The sequence below is a fragment of the Neodiprion pinetum genome, chromosome 1 (assembly GCF_021155775.2).
Source record: "Neodiprion pinetum isolate iyNeoPine1 chromosome 1, iyNeoPine1.2, whole genome shotgun sequence".
NCBI lineage: Eukaryota > Metazoa > Arthropoda > Insecta > Hymenoptera > Diprionidae > Neodiprion > Neodiprion pinetum.
The window spans coordinates 10,935,710-10,960,912 of NC_060232.1; the positions used below are offsets into that span (position 1 = coordinate 10,935,710).

Below are 25,203 nucleotides of genomic sequence, written 5' to 3' on the forward strand. Positions count from 1 at the left end.
CGTCACGCATTATTCACACCCGTCTAATTAACACTGCCTGCTGCAGGGCTGAAGATCCTCCCGCGTTAAGTCGAACACGGTTGTATATATATAGTACATACCCTAGCTGTAAGGTGGGTATTGCGCCTCGGCGTCTCACAGCTGACGAATAATTGCGACACTTGCTTCTGACGGATTGTTATTAAAAGTTGTAAATTTCGATCTTTCATATATTCCTGCTAAATTTTTCATCAATCACGCTACGGTTAATAACGTAATTGTTTCAATAAGAATTTCGCGTCACACTGGAAGAAGTTTCTGGTTTTAGTTACTGCACCGGTACTTAATTAATAATTTTTATTATTTTTTACCACAAGCGTATGATACAAAATGAAAGTGAGTAATAATATTCAGTAGGTACGTGTTACGTTGTAAATTAAACAATTTTTGATAACAGTAATCATAATTTGATGCTGGTGTAATAGAAAAATTCATGTTAAGGCTTTATTGATATGAAAAAAATATAGTCAACTAATCGATCAGATTTAATGTTGTGAATTAAACAACAATACGTAGCAATATAGACATGTATAATTACACGAAATAGTCACTTGTACTGCATTTCTTTTTTTTTGTATTATCCACAATATGTGAAACGTTATTGTAACGATACTCAGTTTACTAGAATTTTCTAGTTACTAAAAGAAATAGAAATTTTTTTCAGCTTAGGAACGTGAAGGGAAGTTAAGGTGACAAAAAAGTTCTGGAAAATATGAAATTCGACGGAAGAAATTGGTTACTATTTATTGTAAAACTGTGCAAGATAATCCTCGCGTAAGTAAATCCAGTCGAGTTGTAAAAATGGGCGAACAAAAAGTTGTTTCCTTGCTCAGGGAATCGAGAAACTTGGAAGTTACTGTGGAAAAGTAGTAGAAAGTGTTCTGAGCGTAAACTTTAATGAACTTTTCCATACCTCCGACTTTAAAATACAGGCTGCTGTAGCCTAGCCATGTAGCGATAATTAATTAAGTTCATAGCGTCGCAATTAACGAAAGAAGTTGAAAACTACGAAAGTGCTGGAGCTGCTGCCTCTATACATCTTGTAATTATCGACGGGAGGGTTTCGGGCTTCGAATTCGTATAAATATCTCCGCAATTACTGCTCGCAAAATAATACCGCATGTTCACTATGAGAGGCATCGCTTTTTCCCTAATGAATCTTGAAGCGATCCTTCTTCTGTTTCTTCTTCTTCTTCTTCCTTATTTCTGCGACTGATGTGGATTCTTCAAGATCCACGTACCACAATTAGTGACAGTTAAGGTTGTTCTTTAGTGATTCCGGAGTCAATAAAATATCCTTTTGGAAAAGTTTGCACGTAATTTAAATTAAAGTTGTTGGGATAATGTAGGAGAATAAAATTCAAGAATTTTAATAACGTTTTTAATTATAGTTTATTATAATTTTATTGATAATGTTCTGCCCATAGTTTAAATTTGACTACCGTTATCATCAGATACAATTAATATATTCTATAGTTCCATTATTTTCATGCGTCTCGATGGACAATAGATTTTCTTCAATAAAAGATAAGACGTCTTATTCTTCATTTTGTGATTATTAGTAACAAATCAATCCAGGTTGTGTGAAAATAGGATTCACGATATTCAAATTCACCGCCATACCATCGGGTTACTAAAAATCTTTTCGAAACGGTCAGCAACGTCTCCTTTTCAACATATCGTTGGAAAGATAACAACCATTGTCTAGTTTTTTTGCAAAGGTCTTTGGATTTAATAAAATAATTATGATAGTATATCCGTAGAAAAAACTTAAAGCCGCCTTAAGCGCTATGTTAAAGATCCAATTTTGAGAAAGCTTGTTTTAGCATTTTTGTCCGGTAATCTGGTATGATATTTTCAACGAGGTGGGATTCACTTTATTACTATATTAACAATCAGTCCGAGTCTAAATTTCAGTTAAGCTGTTTGGATTGAATAAAAAACCACCTTAAATCAGGCTTCGTACTTAATTCAGTCCGCACACTTTGTTTATTTTCCTATTATTATTTTTCTAATCTTTGTTAGTGTACACTTAGGTACACGTACAATCATCAACTTCAGTAGTGAATTGCAAATTTTCTGGTGAAAAAGGAAACGAGAAATGTGGAAATCAATGAGCTGCGAAGGTGCAGTCCAGGACCACCTGAGTATTGGGCTGCGACCTGACTCTGAAACCCGTTTCCGAATTGCCAATCGTGTAGGGCTCCTCGCACATCACGCCCACGCTTCCCGCTCGGTTGATCGCGCTCACGTAGTGAAATTGCCCTGTAATGTAAAACGTGTCAAACCTAGGTGGTCCTAGTTCTGAGATCTCCTGATCAGCTATAATGCCTGTTTCTAGTTCCTCCTTACGTCACTTTCGTTTCACATTTAGATGTAGTTTTTCCGAAAGCAAAAGAACAAAGTGCGTTGTATTAAAAAAATGTTCACTTGTATGAGTTGTTGGAATACAATGTTTTAAAATTAATAATTGAATCGATGGGGCTTTTTTTTTTTTTTTTTTTTAAATATAACAAACTTGATCAGCCTCAGTTTTACTTATTGACCTCTGCCCTGTCATATCTTTGTTTTGTTACATTTCTTATTTGACTGTGTGAACAGTTTCAAATTAAGATTTTAACAGAATTTAGTCAACAAGTTTCAAAAAATTGCTTAAAATTTTGAACCGATTATGTACCTCGCGTAAAAAGAACAAGAAAAAAAAAGAAAAAGAAAATATAAAGACATATTTTGAGTTGAGGCAGGGTTGAAGTTTCGAAAGCGCCTAATTCCGAATTATTTGGCGACGAAACTTGAAGTAAAGAAATCAAACTTTCACGAAACGACAAAGTTTAAATGGTGGAAATCCGACGGCTTAATGTTCCAAGAATTCAAGTCACGATGGAGCAAAGTTTCGAAAAGTAAAGTTACGATCGAGAAAAATTTCCGAAAAACAAATTATTATCGATGGAGTAAAATTCCGAACGTAAAAGTATCGAAAATCCGAAACAAAGAAAGATCAAAGTCTTGAAATTTCACCAAGCTAGAAATTCACAGAACTGAAAATCTTGGATCAATCTGAATCGCGATGTCTCAGATTATTAAATTTTCTCGTTTACGCGGTTTCGAGACTCTGACTTGTCGTAGTTATGCCTTTGCGGAACTTTGAGCTTCGGGTTTCGGATCGTTCGAAACTTTGATGTTTCATCACAGACTGATTTCTTTATTTTAAGCGATGCCATCAAAAAATTGGGAATACGGCGCTATCGGAACTTTTCGAATCCTAAATTTCAACCCCCGCCTCTCTGAATTTTCACCCACCTCTGGGCACCGAGAAGGTAATTATGCCAGTTTTCAGCTCGTTTGTTGGATTTCTTATTTCGATGACCCGCCTGTAGAGCACCTCGTCCGCCAGACGATAACCGACGATCAAATCGCCGGGGAAACTGTTCCTGGCGTCATCTACACCGGCCTGTTAACACGCGGAGAAAATTCGTTGGTTAGTCGATACCACTCTAGTCGGTACGCCCACGTGGAATGAGCGAGGGCGTGGAAAGTGCTCGTGTTACCACCGGGTGATATAATTGTTTCGGTATTTAGGAGCATTCTTTACGAGTTCCTAAGTGTTTCGATGTCCTCGCATTCCAACGCTTGACAAGAGAGTGAATTCTCGAGGTATTTCGAAGACATTCTTAAATTTAAGAATCTGGAAGAGATTCTTTGGCATCAACAATGTTGTCAAATTTCACAACGTTGGTAAAGTTCCGAAAGATCAATTTAGGGTAAATATAAACCGGCTTATACCACGTTGATTGTCTTCCAAAACTTTGCATTGTTCGATGTGTAATGAGCATACGTATTGATGAATTTTTCATTAATAGGTGACTTCAATTTTCGTTCAAAGAACGTTCGGAGCTTGAGAAACGTGACTTTATAAGCATTTGAAATTTGTATGACGGAAAAGTGGAAATATGACTTAGATTACAGTCGGAATATGATCGCTTTAGGGTAATTTGAACAGACCAACTGGTGTGCAATTTTCAAAACAGAACCCTCTTCGTGCCATCAATTCGATTCACTTAAAGAAATATTCAATGTTTTTCATAAACAGCTCGGAAATACGTAAAAATGTATTCTATATTTGCATGCAAGAAAATTATGTGAAAAATGATGCTCCTTTTAACTACCATTTTCTCTTCACACACATATCGGGTTACATCGGTATTTCAATAACTACTGCTAAACATGATCGGAAATCCAAAAATCCAAAACCCAATGTCACAGTTTAAAGTACAGACAAAAATCGTGATCGACCGTGCATGGAATGATTTCATTCTATTCAAACAGTCCTAAATTTGACGATGCACATATCACAAAAGTGCAATGCGATTGCTTTGTTTGATTTCAAAAAAAAAGAAAAAAAAAAATCGGAATTCTTCCGTCACTCATTGAACAAAATGTAAATTTTCCTCACAACATCTCACCCATTTATTCATCGGTACCGCATCTTCCGGCGATAATTCAAAGTGTCGACGTTCTCCGGCTTCCATTTCGTCATTCGAGTGAACTGGTCGTGTAAATTTGAGCACCAGGGTGACGAATAGGGCGGCGAGAACTTTGCGAAGCAACATTTTTGACCGACTGTTCAAGAACGGTACGTGACGCTGAGTTTTATACTCCGTTTGTCCCATGCAGGCAGGCAAGAAAAGTGGAATCTTAGATTCGCGCGAGTTGAATACGAATGTGGAGAACTCGACGGGGGCGGAAATGCCAAGCGACAGCATATCGCTCAATTGATATCGCAAAGGAACGGGCTGCACCTAAATAAGCAAAGTGACGCGAGCTGGGTGCGACAAATCGACTCTTACATGCGGGCGAGTCGGGTGGCAAAATGATCGATAGATCCCCGTTCCACGACACCCACGACGGAATGATTTATTCAGTCTTGCACCTTGTTGAATCGAGATACGTTGGTAGGTACATAATTTCTGGTCTCTGCAGCTTCGAACCATTTTTGACGGGCCCTCAAGATGAATGATATGTGTGACGAGGAAGCACCGCATATTATGTATATATGTCAGGGACGGGATAATGGCTGAATTTGAAATATTTTCTTACTACTGGATTGAAAAGGACTGAAAATTAATCCGGTTACAGAGCTCGCTTAATCCTTTCAGTCACGGTCGGATCCTCAGCGTCCCACTTCACGAATGTCCGTGGCCTAGCCTAATTACAGTTTATTTACAATTTAAAACGATTTTTGCTGACCCAAAAACCCTCGAGTAACAAGTTTCAGCCGTAATCATCGAATTTTGATAGTTTGTTCGATTTCCCATCTGCTATATTGGATCTGCCATCTTGGATGTAGACATTATCAAATTCTGACTTCAAATTCGTGATGAACGATATCTCAAAACCCTCGGGGAATAAAAATCCGTCAAAAATATTAAGTTGAAAAATACTTTACTGAAGGGGTTAAGGTCCTTCGTTTTTTTTTTTTGGAAAACCGATCAATCGACGATTGGTCAACAAAGTTTGAAATTTCTGGTTATTTTCAGTTTCGTTCATCAAGCTGGTTTAGAAACTTTTATAGAAGCCTTTTGATTAATTTGGAGAAGACGATCATTTGAAAAAATGAAAATTTCTACTCTTCTGAACGAGTCTTGTCTTACCTACGCTGATTGTGAGTCGAATTGTTTATAATAAACGTTATCAGCGATCTATGTTAGCAGTGACTGAGTCAGGGAAGTACACGTTCTTCGTGCTACGATTTAAAAATCTTTCCAGTCATATTCCTATCCTCTTTCTCGCAGACTTTAACGAGGAAATTTCCCCGCTTGTGACGTAACAAAATATACATGGCATACACATATGACAAGCGAAGTCAGCGACACCTTAAAAATAATTTACAATTCGGCGATGAGAAAAGTTTGGAAATTTTTTATTGTATCGCGTTTTGCAATATTGACAAGATTATATTAGTGTTTGCGGATACTTGTTCAATGGAAAAAAAAACCAAATACCCGTCAAAACTGATTATATCGATGCCGGAATTTGGTTAGGCGTTGAAACGGTACCACCATGAAACGATCGCTTGCACTCGGTATAATTAATTTATCCGGCAGAGAAAGTTTGCCGGATTCGAAATATTTTCCCTCTCATCCAAGGGATAGGAAATCGTCGATGGGGGTGGGAAAATGCGGGCAAAGTGAGTTTTCCGGAACTGTTTTGAGTCCGTTGCCAAATCGTTAGCATTAATTACCGCGGTACGGCAACGGCTATAAAACGTTAAGATCAGCGGAGGGCGGGGGCGCAACAGTTGCGAGGGTTTGTGCGCCGCTGGTTTTGGGGGTGGGTGTAGAACTCAGGTTCGCCGAACGCGAGGAACGAGCTTCAGTATTCTCTTGGCCGCCACGTCGAAAGCACTTCGGACTTGCGTCGGCCTCGAGCTTTATTCGCGTAACAAGGAACGGGAAACGCGTCGTCGTTAGAAAGATAGAGAGGAAAGAAACATTTGAAGGTTAAAAAAGTAAGGAGAGGCGGGGAAATTGATTTTTTCAAATTGGATGTCGACACGATTTTTAATCTTCGAATCGCGCCTCTCGACACCTTGACACGCGACGGTTGCATGGGTTCAACGTATCCGGGATTAAACTCCGAGTTGCCATGACTACTGCAGCATCTGTGTGAGGATTAGGAGAAATAATGAACTTCCGAAATGGAGCAACTCGTCTCTGATCATTTTTATCGAGGTATTTTTCTCCATCGCCGAAAGTAGCGCGAGGATACTTTTTGGGATGGAGTCGGTATTGTTATTATTGTTAGAAGGATTTCTTACCGAAGGTTTACGTTATACTCGTTTCTCTAACAATTTTTGAACACTGACTCTCTATAATATCTATGAAATTTCGTAGATTTTTGGTTCTGAAAGGACTGTCGGTGATCCAGAGTAATGAACTTTTTTGGGCTTCTTTTTGCCAGGATTCGAGGATCACCGTACAAACGAATCAAACTTGATTGAGGGTTTGATTCGATTAATTCAAGAAAAATTCTTATACTCTCTATTTTTCATGTGAATTCAACTTTTCTGGTTTATCGATCATGTGGAATCGGCGATTTTTTCATCATAATCAATTGCGAACGATGACTATTTTTGGGTGTCGAATACTTCGGAAAACAAACCTGAAATCTACAAATAGAAGCAAGGATGTGAAAATTATCTCCCATCCGTTTTTATGTTGCAACATTTTCAAGGTTTTTTAGTATAGCCACTTGTCGAGTGTAATTATTAATTTTCTAGAAACGAGCATCTCGTGATTCCTGGACGTTGTTTTATACTTTTAACTGACAAGTTCGATTTCTTTACAGATAACGTTGGTTGAAAATTCATGTTTCCAATGCTAATGGCGACTCCATCCCTACAACGACACCTGCCTCACTCAAACTTCGTCGTGGTATAAATAAATAAATAAATAAATGAATGAATGAATAAACAGTTGAATAATGAAATCTCACACTGATTTTTTGGGGAGAAACCTTACAGCAACAAAGTTCTTCAGCTCATTCCTCATTCGGGATTCTGGTCAATGGAATTTCTTTCAAGTCTTGAACATGGAACATTTCACTATTCGTAACTAGGAACGCAAAAATTTTATTATTCCCCTTGATCGATGTTCTTGGAAAAATTTTACACCGTGCGAAAATCTTTCTGTGAGAGATTCAAAACCGTTGAAGACTAAAAAGAAAAAAAAAAAAATGCAGTGGTACTGATTCTAAGGTGTTTGTAAAATCTTACCGGCATATATTTTTCCTCGTACAAACTTGTTTCTCCCCAAAAAATTGACGTGACAAATTTTGCGGTTTATGCGAAGCAGGTCTTGTTGTAAATTCACAAACTCGGTATAAAATCGTATTTGCCGAGGATAATTCCAGCTCTCCGTCTTTGCGGATGACAAGTTCTAAATCAGTCTGCTGGTCGTTAGTAAATAATTATTGAATAAGCGAGTCTGCCTGAGAATTAAATAACAGGGAAAATCAGTGTAGGAAAAGCGACATCGACGAGCAATCGTGCGGATTCTATTCCACGCGGGTGGACTAAACGGATTGTCGTATCACGCGTGAGTGACACCTTAATTGGAGGTAATTCTTATTCCAATGGGTGTCAACAACGACGGACAAAATTTGATTAATCCTGAAAGCCGTTCAATTGCACGCGTGCAATCACGCGGCGTAATAAGCCATTCGTCATATATTGCGATAATTTTGCACAACAAAATTAATGGGGTAGCGAAAATTTCGAGCAACCGCTGATCGTCGCGGTAAAACAATCGAGCGACTTTTGTTGAACGTCAATTGCATGCGGGATGAAGGAAACTGAATTCGACGATATTCGATAAAGCATTGCCCTCGCTAAAGCTCAGGCGTGATTTATCGACGACCGAACTTCGCGAGCAGCTTTCCTCTTCGACGGTCAAAACGATAGGCATACTCGGTAACTGATCTCGCCGTGCCTGCTGAGAATGACCAAAAATAATCGATTATTTTTCAAGCTCGATTAAACGACCGATTCGATTATTTTTTCTCAGAATCGGATTTTGTTTTTTTAGTTCCATCAACCACGCGATACAATATCAATTTATGTAATTAAAGTATCAAGTATTATTATCGTTGTCTTACTTACTAAACAGGTACCTATTCGATGCAACCAATATTTACACATGAAATTGAAAAATATCTTGAACGAAACTATGAATCATGAAAAAAATTTGTCGCTGCTGAGATTACGTACTGAAATTTTCAAAATTTTGGTTTTATATTCACCGTTTAAAAAAAATGCGAAATAATTAATACCGATTGTTTTTTTTGGACTCGATTAATCGATGCATCGGTTATTTTTAGCTTGGTAGCCATCGCTGAATTACCAACTACTTTTGCAGATTTGAAGTAAGTGAAGCATGTGTCGGGTGATATCAATGATGGTCTGTATTCGAATGAGGCGGTCACTTAAAACTTCGATATTTGGGGTGCTTTGCGAAATTTATCTACAAACATGCGTGTGAATTTAGATTTTGATGGGTAAAATCGATTTTCAGAGTAAATATGTGCAAAATAAAAATATATAATATCGATACAATCAAATCCTTTTGTGAAATTCTTTTGAATCTTGGAAGTTGGATCTTGGCTAAGGGATGTTTTGGTTATTAGTAATATTGTTGGCTGAGTATTTCTTTTTTTCTTTATTTTTTTTGATTTCGTCGCAAGACCGAGACCCATTTTTCACACAGTGCCTGCGGACAGTCGACCGCGCAGTTTTTGCTTTTGTTTTCAAGTAATGTAGAGCAAGTGTAATCGTAGTTTCCAGGATACTTCGTTGGGTGTAATTGAAATAAACTGTATTCCTGCTGGTGTATAGTCAAGTCGGAAAGCGAGGACGTCATAGAAATACGAGTCGTAGGCTCTTGTGGGAATTGAAACGAGGAAATGGCAAAAGCGCAGAAAAAAGTTAATATTTAGTTAAAAGTGAAGGGAAGAGATGCAAAGCGCGGAATGTCAAATGAATAATTGTATCGAAGCAAACTAAGTTGGACTTTGTCATTTTTCACTGAATATTATACGATAGAAAATTCACCGATAAATTCCTTAGATAATCAACTTTGATCCATCAATGTTAACCTATAATAGAGTCAAAGTGATTCATTCGATTCTACAAACCAGTAATCAGAAAGTCAGTTGGGTTTTACTCATTTAGTTCAAGAATACAATTGCCGAAACTTGCCGAAATTTATTTTACCGATTGAGGAAAAACTGTATTCGTGACAATGAGACTTGAAATTTGTTTACTTATTCTTTATCCACCCATAAATGAGACGGGGTTGTAATTCCGTATTTGAAAGATCCGGAAGCGACTAATTCCAATTTATTTGGTGGCGAAACTTGAAGTAAAGAAATCAAACATGGGCGAAGCAACAAAGTCTCGAGTGATCGGAAACCCGACGGCTCAGATTTTCGGAATGCAAGATTCCGAAAATTCAAGTTGCGATACAGCAACGTTCGAACAATTAAGTTTCGATGGGGTAAAATTCCGAAAATTAAAACATACTTATACAGGTTTGTTTACTCAACGGGTGGGTGTAAAGAATCAGAAAAAACGAAAATCGAAATGACCAGGATTCCGAATGTAAAAATATCAAAAATCCAAAACAAATAAAAATGAAAGCTGTCAAATTTCTCCAAGCCAGAAATCCACAAAACTGAAAATCTTCAATCATTCAGAATTTCGATGATTTAGATTTTTTAATTTTCTCATTTTCCCATGGTCGGAATTTTGACCTTTCAGAGTTATGTCCTTTCGAAAATTTGACCTTCGGGTTTTTGGACCATTCGAAACTTTGATGTTTCGCCAAAGTTTGATTTCTTTGCTTCAAGTGTCGTTACGAAAAAATTCAAAATTCGGCACTTTCGAAAGCTTTCAAATTCAGAATTGAAACACCCCCCCACAACTTTGTTCCTTCTTCATTACTGTCTTTCTCTTCTCTTATACCCTTCTTCTTTCATCAACAACTCTTTTAGCGACAAAGATTTGGGTCGTTTCAGGCGCATGAGCTGCCCTGAAAACTCGGCGGGCTTTTGCACAGCGACGCCTTGGAAATAAAAAATAAAAGAAATAAAAAAATCCTCACCTTTTTCCAGCTGCATAGCACGAGCTAACGACTCTGCCTCAGAATCCTGTGTTAGACATGCTCCTACGCTGCTAAACGCTTTGCACAAACTCGGTTATTTTCCGTTACATTTTCCTCGTACAAATATAGAGCCGGTATAGCAACAAAGTCGTTTTTTTTTTCTCTTTTTTTGATCAAGAAAAAAAGAGCGTCAACGGCAACAAAGTAATAAATCCCTGTTCACTGCAATTCCATACCGTGATTGTTATTTACTCTATCGTTTATCTATCAGCGCCGAGTTTGATAATTCTCTATCGTTGATCGTTTATATGTACACATGTGTATATATATATATATATATACGAAAATCAATTTCATTTTCATAGTTTGCTCTCCCACCACCAGTCGTCACCAGATGACGTTAACCATCGAACCTGTTTCAGAGTTCCACTTCCGTTTAAATAGAAACGAAATTATCAAAACGGTAAAAAGTTGCTAATTTGCTTTTGGCTGCTTCGTGAAAAGCGTTGTTTAAGAGATGAAAAAAAAAAGTCGAAGAAGTTAGATTATAATTTTTCTCCGACGTAAATTACCACGTTTTCCAATTTGGAGAAATATTTCATAGCAATCACTTTTGCGTAGAACACGCAGAAGTTAAGGGATTATGAAAATTGTGTTAATCGTTGAATCCACATTTTCTTACCACATGGCACCGCGTATTTCAAGTCTGCTTATTCGTCGCTGATGAATACGGTTCACGTTCATTCAAACGTCGCTCACCCTCCAGACCTCTGGAACTCGAAACTGTCTCACGGTTCTGTATAAAGTCTGAGACCATTGTCGCAGGGCAACGTCGAGCGTGGGCGTCAAGGCGTCAAGAGAAAAGCCGAAAACCAGCGGCCAGAACCAATTAAACCTAAATTGTAATTAGATCGTCGAGAAATTCTGGCGCCGAGAGAATCTTTCACTCGTTGTTTCAACTTCGTTACTTGTAATAATCAGACCCAAAGTCTTCTCTGCGTCCGGTCATTGTTCACAGCAATGGATTTTGGTAAGCGATGATGATGTTTTTTTTTCTTTTCTGTTTTTCTTTCGCTACGCTTCCAGTTTATCATTCGCGATTTTGCGACAATTGTGTGAGATTTTTTTAGCCAAACGAAAGGCTTGACGATCAGGTTGGTTGGTCAAATAAGATACTATATACATTTTTTGAAAAAAAAATTATCATATACGTAGGTTACGAAGATCTTTTCAAAAACAAAAAAGAAATTAAAATGGTGGAATTACTTAATTTAGCTTAGATAGAGACGCTTGATTTTAATTTTTCACTTTGAAATGATTGAATACGTCGCAGATTGGTTTGATCTATGGTTCATTTTATTTAGAAGACTATGTTTTATAAGAAAATAAATCATTTTATTTAGAAGGCTACGTTTTAGAAAACAAAAATCACTGACACACCTTTTTTTATTACTTTGGCATCGTTGAATATTTGATAATTTTTCAACACCGCACGATACCGATTATGATTAATAAATGCCAATGTTGAATGACTACTGGGAAAAATTACATCTGTTTAGTGATTTTGTAGAAAATGGTTGTATTTGTAGAATAAACCGTCACAGAATGAAATCGAAGGAATCTACTATATTTTTACCATAATTTTAAATCGATCGAAAGTAAAGCAGGTCTCAGTTTTTGTTAATAATTCAAGTATTTCCTGTTTCCATATGTTCAAAGAGATTCTGCCAGCTTACGAATCTAATAATTGGAGTAATACTCAATGTACGACTATCTCATGATAAAGTTACTAAAAAGTATCGATTTTTGGCCAACCGATCTGCTTAAGAAATTAGAATTCATGCCTCGCGATTTAGAATATAGAATTCATTTTCGAACAAAGAATCTGATCATGTTCATTAACATTAGATCATCGAACATGGTTGTAAGTGATGAAAGAAAACAACAGAAAAGTAAATAAAAAAAAAATTACTTTAATAACGAGATTTCTTTGATATTGTTAATAATGAAGTTTATTGAGTTTAGATTCAAGGTTTTTAAATTTTATTTACGATAAAAAAATACCGCTTCAAAATTAAACTAATGAGTTTCCGTTCTACTTTTATAGTAATTGTTTTGAAACGTTTTTTTTTCGGCACATTTTTCATCAAACAGCCTTCCATACATCCTGCATATTTTTTCCATTTTATAATGTATCAAGTGCCGGGGCAGGGTACATGTATTTAATATTAGGGTGTTTTAGGAAAAAATTATTTGTGATTCTTCACCGTGGAACTCCCTAAAAAGTTTGTTTAAGTTAAAAAAAAAAAGATTTTTCGAAAGAATAGTTCTATGTTATGTGGAAAATCGCGATCGTTTGATTTTTCACCTAGTTTTCAAATTTTTTTTTTTAACGCACGGAGAAACTTCAATTATTATTTCTTTCCCGAAATTTATATTCATAACACAACGGTATATAAACCGGAAATCTTATTCTCCCATATGAAAAGTTTATATGAAATTATAACCATTTTACGATGAAAAATTTTCTTCACGATGATTCATAAGTTTTAAAAAAATGAATGAAAGTAAAAAATTAACCGAGTGCGATCTTCCACATAACGTAGAACGCTCATTTTTTCAGACAGAATCTTTCTTTCGACCTAAACAAACTTTGAATGGAATGCCATGGTGAAAAAAAGGCAATTATTTTTTTCAAAAACACTCTAATCTAACATGCATGTGAGCGCGAGGCCAGAGAGGCGAAGAATGACGGAATTTGACTTATTGTTATCACCCCGGGAGAAAGGTATTGTTCTAATTGCTTGCGAATTGTACAGTAGTGAGGTAAACAAAGGGCAGAGATAGAGCGAGGAAGACGTGAGACGTTTTTCCCGTTACGCGTGCTGTCGACAAATTTAATTTCTCTTATTTTACCTCTTCCCTTTTTGGTACACGCCTTGATTCTCCGCGAGGTCCGTTTGATTAAAATAATAATTAGAACGATAATGATAAGAACAATGAAAATGGCTGTAAGGCGAGCTGAAAAATTTGCCGCTTTCAAGTTGTTCAACTTTGTTCTTTTACCGACGTTATGTACGAGAAAGATGGCACGTCACTTCCATCTCGATTCGGAAATTTACTTTCGTTTTTTATCCTTCGTAAATTGTAAAGAAGTTAGGTTAGTCATGATCAGAGTGAAGAATTATCTTGTTGAAATTCTTGGAATTTCAGAGGGTTCGAGGATCAGTCAGGTTAATTAGGAAAATGTCAGAGGGTTTCGTTCAATAGTAGGGGAACATTTTTCTCCCAATCTTGGAAACGTCTTGAAAATGTCTTGCAACGCGCGTTCGGTTATGTACTTGTGGTGATAACGGCATTGATGAACAAGTCGTTTCGTCCTGATTTTGATCCCGTTGTTTCGAACGAGAGTTCGAATATTCGGAGCAAAATGAAGAGAAGGTTCGGATACATTTTGTGTGAAAGCATTTTCTGGCTATGAACATAAAATGTGCATATTGCAAATGAAGATTCTCGGCTGTCAGAATTGCCTGGCGTGTCAATTTCACTCGCCTAGTAATTTTGATATTCAATTTTTTCCTCATCAAAGCCCAGTCGACGCCATTTTTTTATCCTCTTCCACATAGGAATATGTGAAAAAGTAAATCAGTTTCCGTAGTTCGTTCTCGAGAGAAAGAGAGTTGCTGTTGTAACTGTTGTAACTTTTGTCCGATGAAAAACGTTTGTCCGACTAGCGAATGATAAAAGTTTCGTCCTTATTTCTTACCCTCTTCACTGTAAAAAATAAAATTCAATTTACCCGGTGACAATCGCAGTGACGTGTCACGAAACTTTGTAATTTTAACAAAATTGCCCCGAGGCTGTATCAGTTACTCAAACCGAAATGGACGCTTCTTGGAAGCGGAATTGAAATTTCAAATTTGAAAAGTTCCGAAAGTACTAAATTCTGAATTTCTTGGTGGCATAACTTGAAGTAAGGAAATCAAACTTTGACGAAAAATCAAAGCTTCAGACAGTCCTAAATGTGAAGCTCAAAGTTTCGAAAGTGCGAAAATGAGAAAATTAAAAAACCTGAAACATGGAAATTTCAAGTGCTCGAAGATTTTCAGTTCTGTGGATTTCTGGCTTGGTAAAATTTCACCACGTTAATCTTTCTTTGTTTTGAATTTTCGATATTTTTACGTTCGGAATCTTGGTCATTTTGATTTTCGGCTTTCTGATTTTTTACACTCACTAGTTGTGTGAGTATGTTTTGATCTTCGGAATTTTACCCCATCGAAACTTTATTTTTCGGAACTTTGCTCTATCGTCACTTGAATTTTTGGAATCTTGCATTTCGGAACTCCGAGCCTTCGGGTTCCCGGCCATTTGAAACTTTGTTGTTTCGTACGAGCTTTATTTCTTTACTTGAAATTTTCCTACCGAAAAAATCGGAATTAGGCGTTTTCGAAACTTTTCAAATTTGGAATATCAATCCCATAAGCGGCATCGTTTCTGGGACACAATTGAACGTTATTAGTTTACTGTATATCATTCAGAGCCTCTCATTTTCCCCCCACTTGATTGCAGACAAATTCCAAATCTTACTTTGCATCATTGAAGGACAATCAATTAATTGAAATTAAAGCTAGCCATCCATCATTGGTGATCGACGACTAATCTATGAGCAGGACTTTGAATATAAATTTCTGCACAGAGTAGTAAAAAGTAAAAAGTACTTACATCGAAGAAATATGGCTATTGATCTTTTCGGAGGCTTCGACGCAACGGGGGCAGGAAATTCGATAGTTTCGATTTCGCAAGTTCCCGGCTGAATCAGGTTTCAAAATAGATTGTCGTGGTTCAATTATAGACGAAACGGTCCTCTAATTCGTATTCCCCCGTGGTTTCCTCGCATAGCTTTATCGGCGAAATAAATTCACCCCTTCCCCGATAGCGATGGCATTTCTACGCGTCGGAGATACTCGCCACGGGATTTTCCACCCCTACAGAGCAATTGACTCCACGACTCCACGTTCGGTTTAACAGTCGATACTTTTCATGTATTTGAATATTTTTAGCTTGACGCCCCAAGTCTTGCATTCTGAAATCTTTGATTTATGCTGCAAATCGCCCTTACACGCCTTTTTGCCACTACTCCAGATCGAAATAGTTGCGATTTAGTTCGAAATCGTGGTCTGAGGATGAAGCTCTGAGAACAATCGTTGATTGTCGAGGGATTTCGATCACTCGTAAAACGGAACTTTTGATGAACGGTGAATTTAATCGGGGTTGAAAAACGAGCAGCGGTCTTATTTTTTTCTCACAATTAGAGGAAATGAAATAAGTTTGGTATCATTAATCTGCCGAAAACTTTCTGCTGGTGTGCGCAATAAATATAATGATAAAATTTTTTTGTACAGTTACAAATTACATTTGTGAGTTTTTACCTCATTTGGGTAGCTATGCGAGTTTGGATCGTTCCATATTTTCTTTACGTTTTTCGTCGCGCATGCAAAGTGTTTTTCCGGCGTTCATTATTAATTTTACAGAACACTCTGTACGTTGGTAAGATACGATTTACATAGCGTCGAGGTCTAATCGATTCTCAACTAACGCGTTTCGTCTTTTATCTGTTATTGCGTGTTTCTTTGATTCGTAACAAGCGAAATTAATGTATCGGACGTTTGAAAAGTTAGGTAGACACATTAAAAACGAAAAACATTAAATGATTAATTTTAGTTTTAACATTGAGTATGCGCTTGAAATAGTTCTAATTATTGTATGAATCAGTTGATAAGTTTTAAGAGTTTTTCTTTTACAGTATTTACAATAAACGAATATTCTTTTCCGTTATAGCATGAACATTGTTGTGTCTTCCGTTGCTGGTTATAGAGAAAATTTGACTAAACAGAGAAGAATTTTTTTCCAACTATTGGCATCAATTTTGGAAAACGATTTTTTTTTTAACCTGTATTAAATATAAAACCAAATTGTACTGTTACTGCAGGATTTTTTTTTGTTTTGCGATGGGAAATTATTGAACGATAACAGTGTAATGCAAAAAATGTCGTCACAAATATGCTGGATTCTAGATCACTCAGATGGGATGTGATCAGAGTAAATTAAATTAATGAGTTTTCCTTAATCCATTTGAAAAATTTTGCTGCAGATCAAGCTGCACTGTATATTCCATTGATTTCATCTCCGATACCAACAAGGATAGTCATTTCGCAAGGCACCTTGCGAATAGTGAAAAGTTGTGCATAATGTGATCCTTAATATATAAGCATCTCGAACTTTCGTAGTTTAGAATTCGAACTTCTTGCTCCGCGTGGACTATATTATACCTCACAACTATTAAACTGAACGTGGAAATACATAATGCAAACTTTGCATTAGGTATGCAAGTCTTCGAAAATCCGTAAGCTTCGGATATACGTATGCATACGGTACATAGGTGATGCAGTATTTTCCGAGGCAGGGCGAATGAAATTACCATCAGAGCATTAGCCACTGTACTCGAGTTTTCGATAACTTATGCTTGTCATAGTTCACGGTGCATAAGCACTCCCTGCGAATGTAGATTATAGATGAAAGCTGCTCGTGTCTATGTATTTGCTTAGGCACGAGGTTAACGGCGAATGAGTTTAAGGTGGACCAGCTTTTATCGTAATCTCATGGGGTGGGTAAACTAAAATGATGGAAATTTTTATCGAACACTTTGCTTATCAATTCGAATTCTAAACTACAACGAAGTTTCTTCACGGGGAACGTATTTTCAACTAATCAACAATTATATCAAACTGACGTTGAGTAAAACTTGCAAAGCTACACGTCAACTGTAAACGAATAATTTCACTTCTGTTTCTTAGTTTTGAGGAAAATTATCAAGATGCAGATTTGAGTAAATAAATTTTTAGCTGCGTGTCGATCTGATCTCAGAATTTGATTGTTGGAATGAAATCGGAAGAATCGGGGACCGTTTTAAATAAAAATTCGAATTAAACTCTGTTAAATTGTCGATGGAAAAGTAATGAAAATAGTATTTTATGTTACAAGTACGGTAGATTCTGGCTGGTTCCACGAACCACACTCTCTCAGATGTGATCTGAACGTTTGATTCGAGAAGTGCTATTTGTGTGTTTGATGTGAGAAGATGCCACTGATATCTTGAACTACAAAATTGTGGTTAGGTAACTCGCGCTTCGTGACGCTGTCACTGCCAGTATGTAAAACTGAGTTATTTGCCGGTGCGCATGCGCAACAGCACAGAAATAGTATATTAAACACTTTTTTTTCCCACCTAATGCACAAAATAGTAAATTCTTGCACCAGTGCAGGAATCGAATTGAAATATTTTTTTTTCTAGTGTAACTAGATGTTTCAGGAACAGAGTGCGTAAAATTCGAATTTGCGTAACCGCTAGTCCGGAACGTACTATTTTGCAAACATAATTAGGAAAGGTTCAGGACTTGCTGACTTTTCGCGCGCTAAATATACGTCACAAAATCGAACTTTTTGTGCAAGTGTTGCAAAAAAGGACTAAGGTAGTCTAGTTCACCTAACGTTCTCCAAATGAATAATCATGCTTCATTTCAAGAAGTTTCACCTTCAAATTTGAAGATTTGCTACATTTCCGGTTGCAAGGAATTCTTCAATGTAAGGATAAGTGGAGAAGTTATACACATATCACATATAAACGTTGTCTATGGGGGTGAAATCGCCCACCGAAGCGAGACGCTCCAACCCCTTTTTCTTCGACAAAGCGTATCACATTTCTCGACTACGTTCTATACGATTATTCCGTTCAAAAGATGGAAGACCCGTCAAGTTCTCCACGGCGTATACATACACAGTATACATACCTCGAGGATGTTACCTGTCACCCTTTTTCTCCTCCTTCTCCGTTTCCTTCTTCTGCCACTTCTCCTTCAGGGGTACGTGGTTTGGAGAAGAGATAAAATGGTTTCCAACCGCGGAAAGGATCTGGAAATTCGCGTGACTCTTGTTGCTCGTTTTCCTTCTTTCTGCTTCAGGATCCAAAAGTTTCCTCCTATCGTATTTCACTCCGCTCGTGAAGCTCGGATTGTCCCTGATTTCCATCAGAGACTCGTCGAGGCCGGAATCCGTAGTTTCACACTCGAAACGAAATCGAATATTTTATACTTACCGAAACACCCTTTTCCTTGAATATCGTGGATTTAGCTGCTACAGATGCCGCAATGACGTATCGAAAGTGCTGACAGTGAAAATAATTTTTTTTTTCTACCCTACAGCTCTCACAGAATGATTCAACCGAAAAATTTTACACCCTTGTGTGCTAAGTGCTTCGACTTTATTTGGTAGTTGAAAGAACTTGTTAAGACATGTCAACAATCCGCAAGATTTATGCTAAATATTCTCACCGATAATCTGTTAGACTCGCAGCGGTCAAATCTCATCTTCAGCATCGTCCGGAAATTTCGTAATTTCGCGAAAGGCCATCCATCAGATGACCACAATAAGCTAGGATATTTACAGGCCTGTCATATCTTGTCCCTAGATATTTATTTCTTTCAAGTTGTTTGCAGATTGCAAATTTGCCAGCTCGCAGCATTGCAACTTGGAAAATTCAATTATGGTTTGACCTTATGATGTAAATGTTATGTCTAGAGAAACACAGGCACAAGTGATCCTTCTGGAATGTTACATATATATATATATATATATATTGTAGAAATGCAAGTAATAAACGTGACACAATTCCTTTAAAAACACTCGCGTCTGCAAATTTTTAACATTAAATCCCAAAGTAACGTTCTATGTGAATCAGCAAGAGATAAAAAATTGCAACGAAATGATTATAAAAAAAAATTCCGATACCGGGAATCGAACCCGAGCCTCCTGGGTGAGAGCCAGGTATCCTAGCCACTAGACCATATCGGATCACATGAGTTCTAATGTGTTGTAAAAAATTCACTTGTATGTTTGGCAGTTTGCTTGGATAAGAGTATTTAGGGTCTGGCGGATTAGTATTGAAACGAAAAATCCAGAAACTCAAAACGGGGGTCGAGTTTTCAAACATTCATTTGATTTGCGTAATAACTTGGTGCATGGCTGTTATTTTAGGAACGCTGGTAACGAATTTACTCCTTACTTTGAAACTGGGAGAAACCTTATTATCGTATAATAAACATTGAGGTGTGAGTGCAAATCAATTTTGATTGAGATGCCTAAAAAAAAAAATACAGTTCCCTATGACATGACTATAGTTATGGTGGATTAGATCCAGCTAACGTTCAGTTACACACTCTATCCGTCGGTACGTATACATGGTGTAAGGAAATAAGGTGAGTTTTTGCCCATCGAAAACTTGCTTCTTCGGCCAATGAGAACGTGCCCCCATATGACGTCATTTTGAGCATTATTTTTAAAAGCTATAAAATAGCCTTTCATTCTCACGTCCATCAAATCTTATTTGATAGGGGAATAATATTGAGATGTTAAATAATTGTTTACACAGGTTACGTTGTACTTTTTACGACAGATACGGAATTTTTCTCGTGACGTAATGCGGGGATCACGTGACTTTGTTAATGCGCATCTTGTTTCCTTACACCATGGGTATATGTACAACGTAACCACAGGTATTCAGGTCTAATTTGTGGTTACACGGTTGACTTGGTTTGATAACGATCCAGGAATCGTGCAAGTCTATGGACAAGTCTTCAATTTTCCATCCGCCCACGGATGTGGAATATAGGCGGATTCCGTTAGTCAGTCGTGTTTCCGCGTTCTGTGGATTGTTGAAATTGTAAAGAAGTTCAGCTGCTTATCTCGAACAGATATCGGGAAAGCGACAGAGAGATTATATTTTTAACCCGCGTAGCCTTCGCTCGTTCAGCACATCCGAACTTCGTCTTTACATGTTATCTTTAGTCCAGTATGATCTATTATTATCTTTGTTATACGTAGTTGGAGTCGGAGCTTACTTGTGCGAGCTTTTGTATATTCTGTCATTGTACTCGCCGATGAACGCGATAACTATTCTCACGTTCGATTCCAGATAGCAAGAGTTGTTGTTTTTTGGTTAATCTCGTTCTATTTGATTCGCTATTTGATCTTTATAGGACATTCGGTTGAGTAAAATTTGTAATATCCCGTAAAAGTCGAAACACACAAAAATTACTCAGTCGGTAAAACTGGTACTGTTACTTATCCTCGAGGCAATACTATTCTTTCGTGAATTATCGCAATTGCAGAAAAGAAAGAATAGAAAACTGTTGGTCGATTCGTCTTATTTGGTTTGAAAATTTGGAAGTGGGAAAAAAATCTCAACTTTCGAGTGAAAGCGAAGAAAACTATTGTTTAGTTCATTTTTTACTTGTTTACTGGATAATTGAAGGACGAAAATTCTCTTGCCTCGAAATTGGAAAGGGTTTCGAAATAAAGTTGAAAAATGAAAATTGTTTTAGATTCTTCCACGCTGTATTTTTTTGTTTGCTGCAACTATTTTCAAACCTATCAATGATGTTTGATATGTTTCAACGCTTGTACCGCAGATAGATGGGCATTTTATGGAAAACAAATATAGTCTGCACGATAAGAACACCATCAAATACATTTTTCTGCCGAAATGATTTCGTTTTTTCTTCGTTTTCGATTTTTCCCTTTTTTTTTTATCAATTAAAATAAATTGAACAATCGCTCACTTTTTACTTGAAGAGCAGTTTTTTTATTTGATCAATTTCCAATCGTGTTCGGCACCCTTTTCAATGTAGCTGAAAACCTGAAATAATTCACGCACTGTTTTCCAGTCATTATATTGATTAGAATCTGTAAAAAACTGATTTTTAAAAAAAAAAAAACATGTTGGCAATACAAGCTTTTCCCAAATCATACTTGATTTCCGTATAGCAAGCACCATTTCATTAATCATTAATTGCGGAATGCGAAATTAAAATATATTTTATCATACTGCTCTGTAGGAGTAGTCCGGAAATCAGTCAGTTCAACACGAGTATACTTAATAGCATCTTACGGTTCTTCATGTCAAAAATTTTTATTTCTTCCACGTAACGAATAAAAAAAAAAATAGTTTCAATGGATAAAGTTTGCCTTTTATTTCAACCCGCTTATACCATCAACCAAAAACTTGAATACTTATTTGTCAATGTAAAAAAGACAAAAGCAGAATTTGATTATCATTCGGTGGATAGAATTAAAATTTATTAATTTAAATATAAACTTAGAAAAAGGAAAAAAAAACTTTTTTTCTTGATTTTTCTTTTTTCTTGTCGCGGTAATAAAAAATTTCTGCTAAATCAATTCCAAGTTAGCGATTAGATTGACTTTTTCCTGCCGCTGATGCGAGGGACAAGGGTCGTAGGAGTATTAGATCGTGTTCAAGAAGCAATTTGTTGCTACTGTTCCTCTCAGGGACTAACAATAAGAATCGTTCGGACGGACGGACGTTTCGAGTGAAAAGGTCCTTGTGGCTGGACGGTGAGGGCGTTGGGATGATCGACTTTTCATTCATTTACTCGGCTCATTTATTTTTTTACAACGCGTTCGCACTGTTGAATATCTATTTTATTCTAGCATTTCACCACAACTTCTTTCTTACAACGTTGATAATCTTGTTTTTACTACCTCTGCTGTGTCACACTCACGCTGCTGCTGCTGCACAATGGGTTAAGTTTATAAGTTGTTTTGTACAATGTAAGAATGGTGTTCCCATTGTATCTTTTGTTGTCAGTAACTCTGGGTCTGTTGCACATACATACATAGCTACTGCACTTTTTACCCACATGTTTTTAGCGCTTTTCTTTTTCACTTGCCGTAGCTCTTGAAACGTTAGCTTAATCTTTACTTCGGCTTTTCTATTTGTTCATTCTTTTCATCGTCTCTATTCCTTTCTAACTCGACATGCTATTGTATCGAAATCTTTTCTTGAAGGATAATGCATCGTTGAAAATTCTAAAATCTTGGTTTCGAGATTATATGAATTTCTACAATTTTCCATATGTAATTGTTTAAATTTTCTCACCTATCAAATTGCAGAAATGAAAACTAGTCGATATTATTGTATTTCACTTGAAATCCATACAAGGGTATCAGCGAATTTTTTTATTCAATTAAACCTGCTTCTTACTTCAGAAAAAGCGGCTTATAGGAATAAGTAATTTAATCAAATCTACACATTGGTGGATTAATTTAATTTGGACCAATGCGAGACGAATTATAATTTACATCACGTATTGTCGGTAGTCATTTACTTGCTAAAACAAATTAACATTGTATTGATCACGTTAAATTTCACTTGTTATAACATCGTCCACACAAATGAATTTATCACGTATTGTTTAGTGCTATCTCGGTTTTAAAATACAAACCGAAAAGTATTTTGCAAACAGTCAAATCTGGCTGATTGTGAGTTAAAATCTATACGTCGAGATCGATTGCTTGAATGAAATTAAGAAAATTTTATAAAAATTCAGACAAATCACAAAAATTGAATTACTCGTTATTAAAATTTTGGATTCTCCAGTCAAGCAATCGATTTTGTCATATAGATTTCAACTTACAATCAGCTAGATCTGAGGGTTTGCAGAGCACTTTTCGGCTCGTAGTTGAAAACCGAGATAGCACTAAACGCGGCCAACAAACTTGTACGAGGACCCCGAGAACTGTGGCCATCACGCCCACGTGAAGTGGCGAGAGACGGCTTGATTTCCTCGATAAACCAACCTGACACTCACACAGCCTTATCACATTGTCATTTTTGCGCCTAGGTCTCTGCTTGATGAAGTACCTACCCATAATGTGCGGCGTTCTCACGCATCCCCGACACTCTGCCTGATGAATACTTTTGGTATGCCATACGATGTTTGTTTAGAAATTGAGATGTTTAGTGAAATTGATGACACATTTCGCGTTTGTAGTTTAAAGTAATAGATTATCAAATTGCCGGGTGCTAAACGGCGAGTTTAAGCTCACGTATTAGTCCTACTTTTACCGACCGAGATAACACACCATTTTTCTTTCCAAAAAAACTTTACTCCTCATTCTTTTCGGAATTGCGCAAAGTATCTCAGCGATTCACTTTTTGGCCATTGAAATGCGGGTAATGTGGGAATAAGGGGGAGTAACACGTATCGAAAAACCACACATTTTTTTTTACGATTTTCAGGATATGAGTAATTTTTCTGACTTCCGTTACAAAAGAGCGATGCGCTGACGTAATTCGAACTCTTTCCGTTCGTTTATTTATTTAATATAGGAAGAGAACGGGCGAGTTTGCTCGGTCGGTAAAGGTAGGAGTATTACATGACTAACAGAAACGAGTGCCAGACTGCCAACGGATTTTCAGTGGCTCGCAATCCGTATGAAACAAATTTCGCTTGACAAGTATTGAATTTTTTCTCAGTTGGCAAGTCATATACATAGAGAAAGGTTAATTTGGCAACACAATTATGCACTCTCCATAGCTTGTTATTATCTGAAGAAATATTTACGGGAAAATATCAAGTTAATTGGAAACGTTCAAAAGCCTTTCGAGATTTGTGTTCTTTCAGAATGCCAAAGGCAAAGCGCTAGCATTTATGAGAAAGCATTTTCTGTTCGCTATCCTAATATGGGTTTATTTTTACTCCGGAATTATTTATCCAGTCAAATCGAAATGGCTTCTGCTTCATCTTTGCGGGGTCTTACGAAATTATTATTTTTTTTTTTGTTAATTTTTAGCGTTGAATGAATAGACGCAAAATCAGAAGAGAGACAAGAAGGAAAGTGAATATCGATCGGGCCATTTTATACAGTTTTTTTTTCCAAAATCAATGGCGTATTTCCTACGATTTTATGAGAGTGTAGATGATGTAACGTCTATTCATACATACGGCTACAGAAGAAAGATGAAGCGCGAATAAATTGAAGTTTATTATATTAGCATATCGAATCCCTAAAAATCACTTTGAACGAATTTTTTCTTTAGCTTTTTTGTACATAACAAAAACAATGTGTTCAAAATCATTGTATAGGTTAAAATTGATAAATAAATCGACAATCTTCGCGTAATTTCAATGGAAAACCATACTGAGCGGTATTAAAATACCATTTTACTTGATTCGCAGATAATTTATCCACACGTAATACGAGCTCTGACTCATTGAAATTAAGACATCAAGCATACAATTTTGGCATTGTCATTTTGTTAAAGTTATGAGCGAACCAACTTTATTCATTGAAATTTTATGGTTTATTATTATTCTTCATCGTGAGGAGAGTGTCTTTTGATAAAATTCAAGTCATTCAACTCCGTTACTTTTTCAGATTCCAAACTTTGTTTTAGTCATACTTTTTTTCACGCAGATATGATCACTGGTTGTTTGTTTTTTTTTCCCACGGTCCGACACTAGTGATAGTTGGTATTCATTTGTGTTCTCGTTAACCGAGATTTGTTGATAAACGCCGTGTTTGCAGGAAGTTTTAACGCCGAGCTGGGTAGACGAGGTTCATACTTGAACAATTACACCTTCTCCCTGTT

The 25,203-nt window shown here is 36.7% G+C and overlaps 2 protein-coding genes and 1 non-coding gene across 5 annotated transcripts in view; 1 reads left to right on the forward strand and 2 right to left on the reverse strand.

Annotated features, from left to right (window-relative positions):
- Positions 1–25,203, forward strand: part of LOC124211117 (tyrosine-protein phosphatase non-receptor type 13) — a 118,787-nt gene that overhangs the window by 15,454 nt on the left and 78,130 nt on the right. The window contains exon 1 of one of the 3 annotated variants that reach the window (XM_046609863.2): positions 6,436–6,770. The exons of the other annotated variants lie outside the window; for them this stretch is intronic. The gene's annotated coding sequence lies outside the window, so the exon portion shown is untranslated. Of the gene's footprint in view, positions 1–6,435; positions 6,771–25,203 lie in introns of those variants that run through there. 3 annotated transcript variants of the gene reach the window in all.
- On the reverse strand, positions 1,478–4,646 carry LOC124211145 (uncharacterized). Its single transcript, XM_046609926.2, has 3 exons — positions 4,503–4,646; positions 3,340–3,490; positions 1,478–2,304 (listed from the first exon to the last, which is right to left on the reverse strand). Exons 1-3 carry the CDS (start codon positions 4,566–4,568, stop codon positions 2,150–2,152), a joined length of 372 nt encoding a protein of 123 aa, XP_046465882.2. The 5' UTR covers positions 4,569–4,646; the 3' UTR covers positions 1,478–2,149.
- TRNAE-CUC (transfer RNA glutamic acid (anticodon CUC)) lies at positions 19,533–19,604 on the reverse strand. Its single transcript has one exon. It is a non-coding gene; the product is annotated as a tRNA-Glu (tRNA).

Bases quoted from the DNA above. Each gene is read 5' to 3' on its own strand.
- LOC124211145 (XM_046609926.2), bottom strand. From the start codon at position 4,568: ATGGAAGCCGGAGAACGTCGACACTTTGAATTATCGCCGGAAGATGCG. The intron at 3,491-4,502 runs GTGAGATGTTGT...GCGTGTTAACAG, and splicing joins CGGTACCGATGAATAAATGG to GCCGGTGTAGATGACGCCAG. The intron at 2,305-3,339 runs GTGGGTGAAAAT...TTTACATTACAG, and splicing joins TACCTTCTCGGTGCCCAGAG to GGCAATTTCACTACGTGAGC.